General features: G+C 35.2%; 2 protein-coding genes across 4 annotated transcripts; one reads left to right on the top strand and one right to left on the bottom strand.

The window, feature by feature from the left end:
- The first annotated feature begins 27 nt into the window (after positions 1 to 27).
- LOC130644322 (glycosylated lysosomal membrane protein A-like) lies at positions 28 to 11,550 on the top strand. Of its 3 annotated transcripts, none has more exons than XM_057449895.1 (5): positions 28 to 589; positions 4,236 to 4,332; positions 5,085 to 5,513; positions 9,324 to 9,832; positions 10,242 to 11,550. In XM_057449895.1, the coding sequence occupies exons 2-5, from the start codon at positions 4,255 to 4,257 to the stop codon at positions 10,414 to 10,416; spliced, it is 1,191 nt and encodes a 396-aa protein (XP_057305878.1). In that variant the 5' UTR covers positions 28 to 589; positions 4,236 to 4,254; the 3' UTR covers positions 10,417 to 11,550. The 3 variants fall into 3 exon arrangements, with proteins under 3 accessions (XP_057305878.1, XP_057305869.1, XP_057305861.1); XM_057449886.1 differs by lacking the exon at positions 28 to 589 and adding an exon at positions 2,383 to 3,261; XM_057449878.1 differs by lacking the exon at positions 28 to 589 and having other exon boundaries at positions 4,159 to 4,332.
- Positions 11,551 to 12,551: 1,001 nt separating this feature from the next.
- Positions 12,552 to 15,829, bottom strand: LOC130644342 (protein disulfide-isomerase A5-like). The gene is made up of 5 exons (XM_057449907.1): positions 15,677 to 15,829; positions 14,965 to 15,046; positions 13,656 to 13,776; positions 13,115 to 13,324; positions 12,552 to 12,785 (listed from the first exon to the last, which is right to left on the bottom strand). The coding sequence occupies exons 1-5, from the start codon at positions 15,808 to 15,810 to the stop codon at positions 12,670 to 12,672; spliced, it is 663 nt and encodes a 220-aa protein (XP_057305890.1). The 5' UTR covers positions 15,811 to 15,829; the 3' UTR covers positions 12,552 to 12,669.
- Between the last annotated feature and the right edge of the window lie 2,106 nt (positions 15,830 to 17,935).

The raw sequence follows: 17,935 nt of genomic DNA, 5'->3' as shown, positions 1-17,935 counted from the left end.
TGGATGCAGCAACGCAAAGTAGTTGGAATCATCCAATCTGATCATTTTATTCAGTTCGGTTTTCGGATGTAACTCTGTGTGAGCTAGTGTTGTGTCTGCAATCGTGAATGCCTCTTCTCCCTCTATTTCCTGTAACTCTTGTTGAAGCCTAGCTACTACCAATTGCCAATGAGCCAGTTGGGCGCGCGGCAGTTGTGTCGTTGTGGAAACAAGCCTGTCCTTGGATATTTTAAATGTGAATTTAGCATCAAAGTTTATGGAAATAATGCAAATTTTTAACTTTATCCCAAGGCTTGTTTTGCCGTATCTTGGCTTCTCAGCTGAGCTAGTATGAAGTTTGAACTGCAAACCATTGTCAATTCATAGTTTATGGAAGAGGGTGCCAATAAGCCGCAAACACCCGCATATGTAAGAGTGAGTTCGGGCGAACATTCCCGAAATGTAATTCCTTGTGACATATACCATTCAGAGGATAAAGGAGGCGCTCGAAGATAAAGGAGTTAATGAAGTTTATATATAAGTTACTTATCAAGTAAATCTTATTTTAAACTATCAAAATCAGTTCTTTTAAGAACTTCGCTGCCACATAGTAAGTTTATTTTAATTTTTATAGTTTTTTGAATCATTAGTGTCTGTTTTTCTTTTCTTTTTCGGGCATTGTTCGGGTGTATTCGGGGTTTTCGGGCAAATACTTGATTTTTTTTTCAAAATGCCGAACTCACTCGAAAACGCCCGCACTTAATACGGGGTATGCAGCTTATCGGCACCCTCGTGTTTATGGTATTGAAACTTGTTTACCCTAACTAGGTCGCAGGCGATCATACCACATGTCACCGTGCTGCCTGGATTGTAAAAACAGCCTGTTTATAAACAGGACGGTCAGATTATGTGTGCATGACCCGATTATGTTTTTTGCTGTGATTGTTGTAGTGGCCGGATTGTGAACGTTAATATAATGGCTGGCCAGGCAGGCTGTGATTGACATTTTCTTTGTCTTTTGTGAATGAAATATTGACTAGGCATAGCGAAAGAAAAAAATCTCGACATAATTTTTCTCTGCAGGACAAAACACCAAACTGGAGGTGAAAACAGTCTCAACGTAATTCTTAGTATAAGCTCCTCTTGTGAGTTCATTTCAACATAATATACTTTGAAGTAACTAAATTTCACGGAACTAAATTTGTGGATAAGGGTGGGCTCATTTTTATTTTTCGTAAGAATTGAACTCTTAGGATGGCCTAAATTATTCGTTTTGCGGGAATTAAGTTTGGTGAAAGTAATTAAACTTGCGATTCCCAAAATTTAGTTTCCAATAAATTTTGTTTCATTTGAGAACAATAATAACTTTGCCACCAGGGCCATTTGCTTGTCACAAGTGATGACGAATGATATATGAGCCTGCTGATTATGTTCATTTTAAAAGTGCAAATAATATTTTTTAACTGTCGTACATAATAAGCTGGTCAATTACGATTATGTTGACCCAATTAAATATTTTTTGCCAAGTTTACAAATGGGGCAAGCTGCCGTACTTAATCCGGGAAGCGTTCATAATCCAGGCAGAACATCACCAGAGTGCTTAATGCTCCTAGGGACAGGGCTATGCGTAGTGCTAGGTAGTGAACGTAAACGTGCTTAATCCTGCAAAAGAGAGAAAGTTATATCATTACAAAGCTAGCTAGCAAGCTAGCTAGTATATGGATGTGGCCAAACGCTATACATTTACATGGCCTACATGTCTAGTCTTCTTTGCCTAAGTTGGAGATCCTACCCTGTATATCATAAAAGTTAAATTTCCGAAACACAGTATAGCTAACCATTCTATAGAATTAGCAGATTTATATGTTTCATCTTCACTTGTGTGTGATTTTAGCTAGCTATATAATGGACAATGCGAGTTTCAATGTTTACATTTTAACAGGATTCTTGCTAATGTGCAAAAAATAAATTGAAAAGCCAACAGGTTGATATAGACTAGACATGTCTAAACTACATGCAAACTATATTTTATTAATTTCAAGATCGAAAAAAATGGAAGATCAAAAAGGAACTGGAATTGGTTATTTCGTACGGTAAAGGTGCCACACCAGTTAATTCTTTCCACACTTATGTTTTTTTTGATGGTGAGGTTTACACCCTACCCTTCCTCCTTGCTCCCTTGAGAGTCTTTCAAAAATCTTGTAAAATTAAAAAACACTAAAAACAAACAGCGTTTCTTCTCTAATTTTCTCAGAATGTCTTAAGATAATTTGTGGCTATTTTTGTGCACACCATCCAGAGGTCAAAGTACTGTGCATGAGTTTGATGGTTTGAATATAGTAGCTTTAAAAATAAAATTGTGAAATGAGATACACCACTTACATTTGATATAGCATGGGTGGAAATATTCTTATAGTATTCGTGATTATTTCTCACTGTTTTGTGATTGTTAATTCCTACCTAAATTTTAGTTTTTTTAATATCAAAAATTGATGAAAAAATCTTTTTTCAATATAGTTGATGTTTTGAAAGGTACTAAGAGCAAAAAAATGTTTATGTGGCACCCTGCCTTCCAACTTCTCTTGATAAATGCTGTCAATAATTGTTTTTGCTTGCAATCATTCATCGACATAATTATGTTGATCTTTTTTCCATAAAAAAAATGAACAAAACGAGCCTAAATTTTGTCAGTTAACAAAAAAAAAGAAAAAAAAACAGACTAAAAAATGTTTAAAAAATAAAAAACGGCCACCATCGTGTTAGATTCTACTGGCTCTTATAGAAAAGTGTTTATGATAGAATATATACATTAAATTAAGAACAGTGCATACCAAATTTTCAGTGATTTTAGGTCTCATTTTAGTACAATGTACGTCTCCATTTAAGATTATTTGGTTGATGCAATGTTATGTATTTGTGTTTTCTTTGAGTTTGTATCTGTTTTATATTTGTGGTAATTTTTTGGTCTCTAGCAATAGCAAAGGTTAACTTATATGTAACAGAAAATCTTAGGTGTGCTAGATTTGTGCATGTAGGATCAATTCCTGTTAAATATACCAACTCTGAGGTTTTCTTTGCTATGGACTGAATTAAAATTATATAAAATGTTCCATTTTAGTGACACGTATGATAGGTGCCCAAACAGAATAAACAAATTCACATTTCCAGTCAAGCATTATATGTCTCTTTCTCACAACAAGAATTACAAAAGGAAGAAAACTATTATTTTTGGTAGAATATATTTACAGTTCCTATACAGGATATGAATAATTCAAGTTATTGGTAATTATTTCTTATTAAGCTTTCAGCTGTAACCGCATATATATACAAAACTTTTTTTTTCAAAAGACAGGTTTACACTAGTGACACTGCTGATGATTTGTTTTGTTTATATTAGGGCTAAGTTAGAGTAAGGGCAGTGTTATATCCATATAACAAAATGAAATTTGGCCGAGGTGTTTGCATGGCTTCACGAAAGGTGGATAAGTGTGCTACTTATGGCTAAACATATCCAGTCAAAAGGTTCATGCTCATGCCCACACACATGCAAAATTTAAAGCTCATATAGAGTGACTGCCAGCAGCTTACTAAATTTTTACTCTAAAACTCCCTTGGCCAAAGGAAAATTCCCTATTTTTTCCTTTCCATAATACAGTAAATGGTTAAACAACTTGTAATGTAAAAAGTTGTATAAAAACAGGGGTTGAACCAGAAATTTATTTTGGGCGTCGATGGCGCCGCAAATGAAATTGTTTTAGGGCAAAAGAAATACGTGGCTTAGCATATGCACTGTCTTCTTTTTTAGTAAAGAACATAGTTTCTTTATGAAAATATCTCTTTTCTGTGGTTTTAAGAGTCTAAAAATATCCAGAAAATAAGAAATAAAGCAGCTCTAAAGCATTTTAAGTTACGTTTCTCTAACTTGGCCGCCCAAATTAGATGTTCCCAAAATCGATATACCGATGCCTAAATTGGTTGGGATCAGCCCTTGAAAAAGACCTGTCCCGGTCTATTGACATGGTCATAACTTAACAATTTATTCCAGCAAATGTTGTTTTTCTTTGCATAGTCCTTGTGTATGTCATTTAAGTATGTGTCCCATAGCAACTTCTGCTGCCGTCCTGGTTTTTAGTCTCTTGGTTAGAAATATGTATCTAAACGTTTTTTCTATTGTTAACATTTTTTTTTGTTATCATGAATGTTAGGGTAGCTGGGTCCATCCACAGTGTTACAGTTGCATTGATTGTCTTTTTTAGGTGTATAATACAATCAAATATGAAAGACTTTGGATTGTTTGTAACAATTTTAATATTAGCACCTCTCTGTCTCGCTTCTACTCATTTAACAAGAACGGTATGCAGTGCGATTTGTTGTGTCTTATAGTTTTAAAAGTAATACGCATGAAAATCTTTTGTTGTTGTTGTTGGTTTTGTTTTTGGGGCGATTGGAGTGGAGTGGGATTGGAGTACTAATGTGAATGAATTATAGATGAAGGAAATAATTTTGGGTTGGTGGGTTCATAAAAAGAGGAATTAGCCGTAGTCCTTAATGAACTATAAATGTGTAAAACAATTCCTAAATTTGCTTTTAAGCGTAACAGGCATTGTCCCAATACCATAGTTATTTAACTCATTAAACAATCAGGGAATCTTTTTGTAAGCTAACCCAAAATGCTTTAAGTTGCTTCAAATTTAAGGCTTACATTGTGCAAGAAATTCCAGAAATCCTAAATTTGATTATCACATTGAATTACTAGTTTTGTTAGGACCTTTATGGTAAAAAGTTAATGTTGACATTTAAAGGTCAAAAACTGACTGAGAATTCCATACTAAAATATCTGGAAAATGAAACCTGTTCGTCCACAAATTCGGGAAATAAATTGTTTTGTATGTGTCACTGTTGTGGAGTGTGATTAAATTGGGAGTTAACAAAAATTTTCAATTATTTCAGTCTGATTATGATTTCAGTCCTAACAATGAGTAATTACAGCATTTTTTTATGATTAATAATTTTTGTAGGTACAAAATCTCCAAAAAATTTTCCTTTAAATATTTTGTCTTAGATGTAAATTCAATTAATTTGAGCTAAAACTTTTTATAATGTAGGTCAAAAGGGAAGTTAAAAAAGTATCATGTGGCAACATAACCCACCATGTCATCCATGAAACAGCCACTAGCACGAGTAACAAAAATGATGTCATCCACTATGTGTGGTGTGCAATCAATCGACCCACCATACTGATTAAACATGTTTTCAACAAAACCACTCTGAAAGTAAATAATCAAAGTATTTGCGATCAAAAAGGTTTAGCTTTCGAGTTTACCCCGGATAACTCTGGTATAAGCGGGCTGATCCTGACTAAAGTCTTTTCGTATGAAGATCCTGACGGTACTGTTAACTTTAACACTGACAATATAAAATATGAAGTAGCAGACAATTACAGGTGGGAGTACATCAATGACAAAGCAGAGGACTCTGCCATTTTTAATGGCACTACAAGACACTATCCAGCTGGTGGTAACATTATGTTTAAGGTAAGTACTTTGAGTGTGTGTGTGTGTGTTTGTTTGTTTGTTTGGCAAAAATAATGCAATTGTTAGTAGATATTTTAAAGCTAACAAAAGATATACACCCTTTTTATATTGCACTTTTTTAAAAAATGTTAAATATAAGTGACAGGAGTGTTGATGCTGTGTTTAAAAAGGATGGGTTGCACAAAATTTTAACTAAAGGATGGTAGTAGACTAGTTGCCTCGTTTTTTAAGTTTTTCCACATTTACTAAGGAGCCTATCACGTAAAAAAAAAATCGACCCAGCTTACTTAGTAGACGCTTTAAAAATAGCCAAATACACTAATTTGTGGATTTATCGATTTTTTTTTATAAATTAATAAAAGTAATTAACGATTGGTAAATAATATAAACAGGCGCTTACTGGAACACCCAACTTTTAAGCTCACTGGAACACTCAACTTTTAAGCTTCAAAAATTTGCATTAAAGGTACTGTCCGATTAAAAATCAACTAAAATTTTGACAAAAAATTCTTATTTGGAACTAATTTCTATAAAATAATTAAATAATTATTTGTTTTCTTTCCTAACACCAACTGAACAACATCTCATTCTTGTTTACAAAAAAGCATGCGGTCTCTCACTTCGATTGTTTATATGGATGGCGGATGATAGGCACTAAAGCGAGGCTGAAATAATATGTCGCGTGTGACGTATTTACCTGGAGCGCGCCGAACTGACCAAAATAGATAAAACGTGGGCCAGGGCTGATATTTTATTATATGTTTAAAATTTGGCAATTTTACCCCCTGAATTGTGAAAGAACGCTTTTTATGAATTATTCATATGGAATTAAAAAATCGAAAGCGAGAGATGTGTCTAGACCTTAAGGTAAACACACACTGTGCTAATTCTGTACGAACCTAAGTAAGAAGCTTTCGCTAATAAAACTTGAAGTTCAATATGACTTTAGCCTTAGGGTTGCATAGTTGTTTCAGCTACTCTAAAGACAACAATCAATAATTAAAAATTAGTTTCCTCTTCACTAGATGTCCCGCCACAGAGAGATTAGACTCAGATCGCACATTCAGTAAGGTTAGAGGCAGAATAATGTCGTGGTGCGCTGTTGTGAATTGCACTAACAACAGTAAAAAAAAAACAGGATAAAATTTTTTTTTCGCTGCTCAAGGATCCAAAAAAAAATCGTCCGTATAAGGAAAAACCAAAAGTCAGAGAAATATCTGAACGGAGGAAAGAAAAGGATGTTAAGGAGGTGAGTGGGGGCTGGTAACTAGGTGGTCGTTCGAAACTCTGTCATGGAGTGCCACCAAAGATGTTCACAGCGTACTCTTCAATAAAACCAGCGCTCGGAATTCTTCGTGTTCCGTAATACATTTTTTATCTGAAAAATATTACAATATTACTCAATCACACTCGCATCTAAGAATTACTCATGAAGGAGTAAAAACTTTTATACCATGTAATTGAAAATATTTAATAGAGTCCAGTCTTTTTCAGGAGAGGCGTGCGATCGCACGCGCACGCCTTGGCACACGCCTAAATCGTTTCAGGCGTGTGATTAATCGCACGCCTGAAAAATAAATATTGAGTTTTCAAAATCAACCTATAAAATCCATAGATCTCAGAAATTATTGAATAGTCCTGGTCCTTTTAATCCACGAGCAAGCCTATTCATAGCCAACCTGACCATCCTAGCTAATTCACCGACTCCTGACTTAGTTAAAAGAACTACGTAGACAGAAATCTCTTTTGCCTGGACCCTTCGTCGTTGGTAACCAGGTCTTACACAAGAAATCCCGCCATGCGGTTCTTAACTAATGCGGAGGTGAACGCCGACGGAGCACGGATGAAGCAAGTCTGCAAAACTGCACTTACAGGCGGAATAGACATTTTATCATGGATTTAATTGTAGATAATTTCTTCATTTGAAAAATAATTGGAAACCATAGCAGGTCCGAATTTAATGGATTTTTTCTTTATGCCTGTAAAACCGAAACCCACGGGCGGTATAAATTTTTTTCTGTAAAAATTTTGTTAAAGTGTAGCTGAACTTTTTGAATGAATTTTGAAGTTTTATTTAAGCCACGTGGATAAAGATTTTTTTTAATTTGAAAACAAAGCATATTTTTGCCTATTTGCTTGTGAAAAATAAACAATAAATATAAAAATGACAGTATAGTCATGCATACTATTTCGGACATGTAGAAAAGGAAGTTAAGATTGAGAGAGTCGCTATACCAGTACACGCTCGATCATCGTGTTTGGGGTTCACGATTTAAAACGTCCCCCACTTTTCTACCGCAAAATGAATGCGCAACAAAAATAACCTCGGAGCCCGTATCGCAGGCGTAACATTCTTTGCACGTGCGTTTTACATCGCACGCGTTACTTGATTTACACGTGCGAATCATCGCACACCTACTCAAATATTCCTGAAAAAGACTGAGAGTCTGTCTCGTGACAGCAAAAACATTCTACACTTCAGAGGGCATCCTCTCACATTTAGGAGTAGGAGCAACAAGGTTTCCAATATTATGTTCGTCTACGTCTTGAAAAGTCGGAACTAGCTCATCATTCGCTGTTCTTTCCGGCTCGAATTGAAATCCTAGAACCTGCGAATTATTTTCATTCATTGCTATCTTCATGAAGAACTTTTTTAAACAAAGGAAAAAAATTTTAAATAAACATTTAGTCGTTCGATGCGCAAGTCGGGGGGTTCGCCTAATAAGAAGCCAGGTAACTACGTCACAAGCAAAAATGTGCTGAATAATGAATTGACCCAGTCCTTTTGCCGCGTTCGAAAGTTCGTGAAGATGGTAGGCTAGTGCAGCAAGATCAAAACAAACAAACGATGGTGCTAAGTATTGGATAAATCTTTGTTGTTTAAGAGTGCAATCTTCGTTATTTTTGATACTTAATAAAACAAAAGAAAAGATATTGTTTTTTAATCGGACAGTACCTTTAAGGACAAAATTCATTTAAAATGGGTTGGCTAGAATTTCCGAGATTTCACGTTCATTAAAAAACTGGATGATCAAGTTTGTTAATGAACAAACTCGCCCAGCTGTAAAGATTACATGTGGTAGCTTCATCCACGCAAATCTGGCTGTCATTTCTATTTTCATGATTACAGTTATTTCAGTTTTCAGAAAGCACAGCTTTCCTGTACAGTAATAACAAAATGTTAAAGCCTTAACTTTTATCAACAAATTCATTTTAATTTTTAAAAATTTTTTTGATAAAAATAATAATTTACGTCTAACTTTTACATGTGTATTGCACCTACGTTATTAGCTTTATATAAAGATTAACCTATATCAAAGAAATCAAATACGAGAAAGGTCTATTAAGATATAAGTGACACACGATTGCTTTACGGCTTGGTTGAGTTCATACTTTTGCACTGTAGACTTTGCAACATAGTAACATTAAAGTTACAGTTAGATGTGAAAAATAGTACGTGCTTGTTGTATCATCAAAGTTGTTGTTCTCGCGTGGAAGCCCACGATGGTATTTCGTGCATCCTTCACATAAAACAATGAGGCAGAGGAAGGGAACTGAATGAGTAAAGATATATGTCATTTGCTATTTCGTGGTGTGTCATTTCGTGCGATTTTGGATTCGTGGTCAGACAGTCGAAATACGGCTCGTTGTTATTATTGAAATTGCTTCAGCTTGACTTCGGGCTGATTTTCGTTATTATTTTTTATATTAGGCAGTTCGCCTGTTGGTTTGCAACATCAACGATGCAATAAATTGTAGCAACCTATTTTTTTTTACTACGCCAGGTAATTATTGTTCTTCTTTTCGCAGGTACAAGCACATACAAAAACTACCAACGCTGATGAATGGCCGCACAACCCTGTAAATGCCAATTTGACGGAGTTTACGCTCGGTTTAAATAAACTGCCAGGTATCTCGGGGGTTGTACATTCCAGATATGCAGTTGAGGTGGTCGTTTTTCGTACTGGCGGCTCACGCAGTGTTAGTTACGACACAAAGGAATATCTAGACGACGAATACACCCCTGGTATCTTCAACATCTGGTCGGCGGACCTTCAGTCTGGTGGTGATAAAAGTTATGCTACGTGGAAGCCGGTAGCTTACGACAAGCCTGAACGTTCAAGAAAGAATCAGATATTTGCGCGAAATCATGGGAGCAGCGATAAACTCGACAAAAGCGGTTCTTTCCAACCTTACGCGGGTAACATTACTTGGTCAATAGTGAAGGGGCTCCCTGACGTTCGTTTTTTCGGCGTTAACGTCACGTTCGGCTCATCAAAAGACGATGTATATAAGGGGAATAAGTCGGTTATTACGTGGTAAGATTTGCTTAAAACATTTAGCTCACCAGGCCTTGCAGCCAAGCCCAATTAACTAGCGAAAAGGATGAACGTATAAGAATCTCAAATGTAAAGTACCTGACAACAGAGTTGTTGGCAAACCAATTACACTTTAAAAACTTTTTCACAATGTCAAATCAGGCTACTGTATTTCCTTCAAATAGCGCTATCCTCTAATAAGCACCCCCTTAAAAACTAGATTATTAGCGCCGCTTTTTCATTAGCGCTGAACCCTTTGAGTTAATTTTAAATTAGTGCCGGGGCGCTAAGAAGTGGAAATGTGGTATTAAACAATACTGTAAATAATGCATTGCCATCTGCAACAGTGATTTTTTCGTGTGTTTTTTCTTTCTTGATAACTTGAGGGATCGTATGTTTTTATTTTCAGGGTTGGATTGGTCGGTTCTGGGAAGCCTCCCTGCGATACATACTCCGACACGACGTTAGCTATTATAATCAGCGGACTCGGTGCTCCAGGTATAGTTATCTTAATTGCTATATTTGTGTTGCTGATTAGGCGAGTTCGACTTAGTAGACGCTCCAAATATAGTCAAATAAACTAATTTGTGGATTTATCAATTTTTTTTTATGAACTAGTAAAAGTAATTAACTATTGGTAAATAATATAAAAAGGTGCTTACTGGAACACCCAACTTTTAAGCTCACTGGAACACCCAACTTTTAAGCTCACTGGAACACCCAACTTTTAAGCTTTAAAACATTGCGTTAAGAATAAAATTCATTTGACTGATAATTAATCATATTTACTCCTGCAATAAACAGGACGAAAGTTTATTTCAGTGACCTAATTTGTTGGTGAGCATTTCTGTTTTTGAAGCATAATAGCTGAATATTTTCAGCATTTTTCTGCTGCGGTAAAAAAATTTCTTCTGCAGATAGTCAAATTTCGCATCTTTCTCGAGTGGAGACGTATGTGCACTTAAGAATGTTTACAATGTTCTGAATACATGCAGTAAGATAGAGACTCCTTATTTTATGTATAGATATAAACTGCTGGATAGAAGGAGAATAATTTTTGCACGTTAAATTAACGATTCGTAGTTGTAGAATCTTACAGTTCTCAGTTTAGTTGTTTTATAAATACCACTTTAAAGTGAACGCGATTTCGAGATTCTCTTTTTTTCAGTCTAGTGAGAATTTTCTAATTTATGTATCGTTCTGCACGCTTTTTTTTTATAAGAAACATACTTTTTAAGTGCAGCCTGGATTTTTCTTTATTTTAAAGATGGTTTCTGGAAATGTATATTGGCCCTTATTACTACGATGCGATTTTGTAATTGAAGAAGTCTTTAACCTAAAGGTCTTGGTTTTTTTTTCGAATGTATTTTATATAACAGGCGTAAATCATTTGATATCAAGTTCATGAGTACTTAAGTTGTTGTGTTTCCTTTTTTAAATTCTCTTCAATTATTTTGGATATCTCCTTGTTAACAGAAACTCAAATAACATGTTGTCCGATTTTTGACCGCCGTCGAACATTGGTACCATTTTAGTGACGTCATACGCAAAATTAATTTATTTAGTTCCTATTAAGAACTCGAAAAGAGAGAAGCATATTTTTGCGTTTTTATGTTCTAGTTAATATAAGTAACTTTGTCACGTGACATATTTTGTAAATAATATTTTTTTGCATACAAAATTTTTCGAATATTTTAAAATATTGTTTTTTCATGTTATTATTTGTGTATTTCATTTTCTCGGCTCACGGTTGTCAGGACAACCAATCCAATGAAGGTTTATTATTGGATATTTTTTTTGACATGTAACAACTAATGGCGGTAAAGTCCGCGAGATGTTGTTAGGTCAGTAAATACCTTGAGAAGAGTTTGAGTTTTTTAAAATGTTGGAGCGGTTAAGGACCGTCGTTAAAAAATATCGGGTAGAAAGATATAATGAATAAAACTATGTGGAAATGTTATCATTTGGAATTTTTGGAATCACCATTAAAAGCACGCAGTTTATGCAAATTTATGTTGTTGATAAATTTAACGACCTCATGAATAACAGACCTTCGTGTTGTGTTGGACTGTTTCTTGTTTGTTTTATAAGCATATATAATTTTTAAAATCAGGCTCATTTATGCTTAATCTTAATTTTTAAAAAGGCTTGATTATGCTTGCGATATGCTGGTGAAAAGTTCGATGAAATGCTTACTATATTCTTATTTTTTTACTAAACTGAGCCTGAATATTGCTTATAACGTTATGCTTATAAAAAACCAGGTTTTCAAGTCCATAAAGCCAAGGGCATAGAGATGTTTTTCCACTTTAGGTCTGCTTTTGTGATTGATTTCACAACTATGAGACCCTGCGGAAAAGTTTGAAAGTATTGGAGGCATTATACGTAGAAATTCTTCGAAAAACTAATTGTGTCACAAAGAATGGTGAGCATAGTAAATGTTATTCATTTTTAATCTTCACAGTATTATACAAATAAAAAAGGTCGTATTCATTCTATTCCTGCATAGGGATGCGGCTTAGACAAACTACGGTCACCGTGCGTGAACCTGGTGCAGACTAATGAACAAACATAACCTTGTTCTCAAGGTCTTTTCTTTTTTTAGCATGTGAAGGCGAGACACAGAAAAGAGGCCCTGTGAATGAGGTTAAAACAAAAGAAACCAATATTATACAAATCGTTTCCATCTTCACTCCATATATGGTCACCCTGGTCATCCTGTATGGTATACAAGCGTTAAAAGACCCGGGGCGAGGTAGCTTATTACGACATTGCGTCTGTGTATATTCATTAAGATTGAATGTTTGTTATGTACAATGATGTTGGATACACTCTTTTTAACTTGACTTTTTCTTTAACGACCGTTTGTCATCATCATCATATTGTTTCTTTGCTTGTTCTCTCTGCTTGAACTCTACGCATGCTTTCTTTACATTCTCGCTGCAGTGTTTACCTAAAAGGTATAACAAACGTTTGTAGAGGTTCGTTTACCTCGCTTTTCAAAAAATAAGTTAAATGTTTTATTCATAAATTTACAAGGCTGAACCCACAAGACTTGTGAGGAATGAACCTTGTTTCTAGGATCTTTTAATTTTGTGACGCTCTTAGGCGGTCTCTCCGTTACAACTACTCCTGGGTAAGAGACTTTGGAAACAAGGTTAATTTAGGAAAAAATATTCCATCAATAGATCAATCTCGTCTCCGGGGCTTCTTTTGTGTTTGTTAAAAAAAGCAGAAGGGAATTCCTTGAGATGAAGTTGTATTTGCATTAATTCAACTTACTAATTTTTCCTTTCCCATTCGGTTTTTCGATGTTACATTTGGCACAACTAATCGCTCCGACAACAGGAGGTGCAGGTCCAACTGGTGAACTTGGTTTGTGGCGGTTGTAACTTGATTGTGCGCCTGGAAACGCCATGGCGTAAGGATTTCCACCGCTAGGACTCTGTGGTACCGAGTTCTCCACTGTTGTGATATAGCCGGCAAGCGCCTCTGGGAATATAATTAACAAGTAAATAAATGAATAAACAAATAAATTTTTATTGTTTCTTTCACGCAATTTTAACCTTAATTCCAGGGCTGCTTCTCTCTTATTTTGATTATCAAAAAAAAAAAAGATGAAAAAAGGTTTGGCGCATAGCCTTGGTGAAGGTATTATTTGTGCCTCTCGTTTCGTATAAGCAATTTTCATAGGGAATCATCTTTACACAGTGTACCTAAGTAAGGCTTCTCATATTTGTATATATCAAGATTACTCGAAAATTAAATGTGCGCTAAAAATGATGGGCGAAAAAAAGATAGAAAACTAAAATGTGAATTTCACCTGCTGTTTGCTCTCCCGTGTAATCACCAGTATATGTACCGCGATTGAAGTTTTTTAATTGTGGCCAGCTTCGTACGCCGTACATTTCGCACAATCCCTTTCCCGAACCAAAACAATCAACCTAAAAATAGCAAAATATTACAAACTTGAATTCAGTTTTTCTTACCGCATACACAACAAGAAAATGTGGAGTCAAGAAAAAGACTGGGGAGAAGGTTGGTATGGTTTTAATAACCAAGTGAATTACGTGAACATTTATATAAGTTTTTAGGCAACTTTAGCTTTAATATAAAGAAGTCCCGAGTACTAAGTTTGCTTCCGCGCTTACAATATAACATTTTAACAACTTCGAACTCAAACAGCATCCTCGTTCACAGTTTGTTTTTGTGACTTTCTAATATCGAAGCATTTGCATTGCCACTTAAAAGATTTACCATCTAGCTGATACTACTAAAATATTTCTTTTTAAAGCTTATATAGTCGGTAGAGGGCAGTTTACTTTTTTACGCAAAGGTAGCAATTAAAAAAATGTAAAAAACAACTTTGCAAAATCGTTCTTGTTTGTTCATGTTTTGGCAATTTGCTGTTTAGTTGCACAAAATAGTGTTAATAATCCACGGGTTCGCCCGTCCATTTTCTACCGCATAGCGTTCTTCTCGCTACTTGCGCAGCTAAGCTACTATTTAGCTTGACAGGCAGACAGACGGACGGACGTATACGGGTATTATAATATAGATTAGTCGTTAACCCGTGAATAAATTCACGGGGTCGCCCGTCCTTTTTATATCGCATTTCGCGTTTCCGTAACAGGACGCGTCTTTCGCGGACACACAGACAGACAGACAGACGACGGCTATTATTAAAGAGATTCTTGAGTGACGAATATAATTCATTCTATTTTCTTTCATATACAACACACATCTTTTCAAATGTTTTGCAGAGCATCTTTAGTTGTTTTAATTTATCCAACTTCAAAATCTATAGGGTTTTGGGCACTTACGTCTATTATTATATAGATCTCGAATATTTATACAGCCACTTCAGTGTTGGAAACACTGTTATTAATGTGGGTCCTGCGTTCTGAATGTATACATTAGGTATACACCGGCTAGCCTACCCAATTTCCATGGCATGGGTTGACCCGTAGCTGAGTAAAGACACTTGATAAACATGCCCACGCTTTGGACCGAACCACGGTCCTTGTAATGCGAACGCCATAACCGCAAGGCCACGCGATATCTAAATCTCCGTATATTCGGATAAAGGCGTCAGTAAATTTTCGTCAAATTATAAACTGCTTGATAAATACCTTAGCCAAATCTAAACTTCTCGTTCCAAGATTGGTAGCTGCGCGTTCAAATTCTGGTTCTAATTTCTGACAATCGCTACACCTAAAATGCAAAAAAAATGTATTTTAACTGACTTTACTGTGTAATAAATTAAAGTATTAAGTCGGTTAATTTATTAGGGCTCTATAAATTAAATAAATCAAGCAACCTTGTACCCAGGGTTTGCTGTATATAGTCACCATTTTTAAGTCTAAACACGTGTACATCTGGCATTAAAGCTATTAAAAACTGTTCACTTAATTCACAAAGAATTGTAACAAGCGGCGCGTTTTTTTCTAACGCGTGCGTGTATTTCCTCTGTGCCCGTTTCCATCAGAATAATCAAAATATGTATGATTTCCCGGTGGTAATCTCGCACTACCTTTTTACTGCTGCTCCAACGTCGGCGGAATTGGACACTGGCGAGAAGGAGATTTCTCTAATACATGGATCTGTATTTTGATGGGTCAAAATTAGGTGATCACGAGTTATGGCTACTAGAATAAGTATCTAGTACATATTTCAGGCTCATATTAAATGCGGTTAAAACTGTAATGCATAGCCTTTATAGGTGGTCGACACTTGTTCATTAGTGCACCATTTTGCTTTGATGGGTAAACGCTGTGGGCAAACTTAGCTTATATAAATCCTAGGTGACACGTAAAAAATTATATTGTAGATATATGTACGTACCAGGGTGCATAAAAATTCACCAGTAACACCTCCTTGTCTTTAGCATATCCAAGAAATGTATTATCTGTAAGCTCTGAAACATAAGCATTTGAGCAAGCCACCATCCCCAGCAATATCGCAGCTAGTACTACCATTTTTTTTATTTATTCTAAACTAAAAGATGATAAATGAAAAGTAAAAAGTTTGCAACGAATGGATTGAAGTTTCAATTCACAAATCATCTGAAATGTTTATAAAAAAACAAGGGCCCCAAGACCAATTTCCTAGCTTCTGCAATTTTTACAGGGTCTAATTTCAATAAAATAGTTTCAAAATGTCCTCCCAACGAGGAATTTTACATCTGTTGTGAAAAATACAAAAGATAGAACAGGATTTCAATAAACTACAGAGCACTTCTAATCGACAGACACCAGTTCCTCCTTAACGCAATAAATTCCTTGTATCGCAGGTTTTTCAGGTTACTGGACAACCCAAGTTAAATTTTCCCGCGAAATATCAGATTTATTAAAAAGAATAAATAAATAAAAGTTTTGTCTGCACGAAAGACAAACCTTTTTACGACTAAGAGCTATAGCTCTTAAAAATCAAATTCAACACAAAAATATATATGAAACGCGTTAATAGAGCATAAAATGTATCCCGCCATTTCGGAGCGTGCATAGCAAAGTATCATCCATCATTTGATCAACAAAGTAAACATGCAATTTAATAGAGAAATCCAACACAGTGTATATTTAAAAATTTAAATCTTTTAGATGAGCGAAAAAAAATGTAGCGTTACGCTTCACTGCATCTCAATCAGCAGGCTTGCCAATTTCTTGCAGTTTTTTAACGATGTATGCCTTCGTAACGCATGATTAACTTCACTGCTCTCCAACTACATGCGGTATGCTTTTGTTCTGTTTCGTTTTCTTTAAATATGTTTTTCTTTTCGTCTGTGTCACTAAAAGATAATTTTAAAAACGTTTTTATTTTAAAGGTGCTGCGAGAACTGTGTTTTATTTTCAAAATTTTTCTTAGTCGCCGTTTTGTCCAAGTTTTTGGCTACTTTTTCAATGTTTTGTATATAATTATGTTCTAACGGTGACAGTCACGTACCCTTAAGATAGAATAAGTTAGTTTTATTCAGTTCGTTTGCTAGACCTAGGTTTAATGCTCAAGAGTGTATCCTTTTTATCAACCTCGTCCTTTTTATATTTGGAAGGTCTGAACAAATAAAAAAAAAAGTCTGAAATCCTGGGGACTAGGTTGCTTCTTATATGAACTCGGCGTTTTTTTCCACCAATGATCCCACACCTGCAACACATGATAGGATCCTGTAGCCGCCAAGCCTAGATCCCTGCGTTTGTTTGCGACATTAGGATAGTTACACTGCTGTTTCATTCAAGAAACATAATAGTAGAGCAAGTAACAAACATATTTTGTTCTTTTCCCAAGCATATTTCTCCCTAACTTTTAGTTGTTACGCAGTACTCCATTTTTTTAGAATGTTTTGACACGCTGGTCACTTTTAGCGTAAATTACTAACCTCGTCGCCAGGACTAAGCGACATCTATCACTAAAAGAGTTAACAAATTCTGGGAATGAGGTTGATAAACTTCCAAACAGCATGGTTCCAACTGGATTGAGAAATTTTAATAATTAAGAGGGCTCTGCGTTTGTTTCAAACAGAGATTAGAAGTGATATCATCATTTAGTTTTATTAAACACTTGAGCAACAACATGTTTTGTTCTGCTGGTATCTCACAGCAACCCATAGAATAATTGAAAAAAAACATGGATGGGTCGTTATTTTATAAATCTCCTGCAAGGAGAATAAGAGATAATTTTCCTGGAGAATTGATCCAACTGTTTTGGAGAAAAAAAGTTTAACATTTGTTGCTAAATGGTTGCGTATCAAAATTTCAACAATGGTTTTTACGTATATTTTTGAAGATTTTAATTGTGTTACTGTTTAGATGGATAAGTCATTCTGAGCACGATTTAATTTTATTTCTTATAACATCTTTTATACCCTTTCTTGAGGATGACGTCACAGTCGTGATTTTCAAAGCATCGTCGCTAACTTTTTCGCAGTTGTACCTGTATTTTAGCGTCGTCGCATTTTTCTCTACTTATGTATGGGTATTTCATCATCTCAAATTTAATATTTTAGTATGTGTTTCGTTTTTTCCATAAACTCAACTACAGATGCATTTTCCTAACTTTGATGTTATTTTCTTGCGTAGCCATTCTTCCTCATTCTACTACACTTTTTGT

This window comes from Hydractinia symbiolongicarpus, chromosome 1 (assembly GCF_029227915.1).
Source record: "Hydractinia symbiolongicarpus strain clone_291-10 chromosome 1, HSymV2.1, whole genome shotgun sequence".
In the NCBI taxonomy this organism is placed as follows: Eukaryota; Metazoa; Cnidaria; class Hydrozoa; order Anthoathecata; family Hydractiniidae; genus Hydractinia; species Hydractinia symbiolongicarpus.
Note: the sequence above shows the minus strand (reverse complement) of the source record. Positions and strands in the feature narration are given on the sequence as shown.

Coding starts and splice junctions, on each gene's coding strand:
- LOC130644322 (XM_057449878.1), top strand. CDS start 4,174: ATGAATGTTAGGGTAGCTGGGTCCATCCACAGTGTTACAGTTGCATTG. Junction 4,333..5,084: donor CTACTCATTTAACAAGAACG/GTATGCAGTGCG, acceptor TTTATAATGTAG/GTCAAAAGGGAAGTTAAAAA. Junction 9,833..10,241: donor AATAAGTCGGTTATTACGTG/GTAAGATTTGCT, acceptor TTTTATTTTCAG/GGTTGGATTGGTCGGTTCTG.
- LOC130644342 (XM_057449907.1), bottom strand. CDS start 15,810: ATGGTAGTACTAGCTGCGATATTGCTGGGGATGGTGGCTTGCTCAAAT. Junction 13,777..14,964: donor GAAGTTTAGATTTGGCTAAG/GTATTTATCAAG, acceptor TGCTATTTTTAG/GTTGATTGTTTTGGTTCGGG. Junction 12,786..13,114: donor GAATGGGAAAGGAAAAATTA/GTAAGTTGAATT, acceptor TATACCTTTTAG/GTAAACACTGCAGCGAGAAT.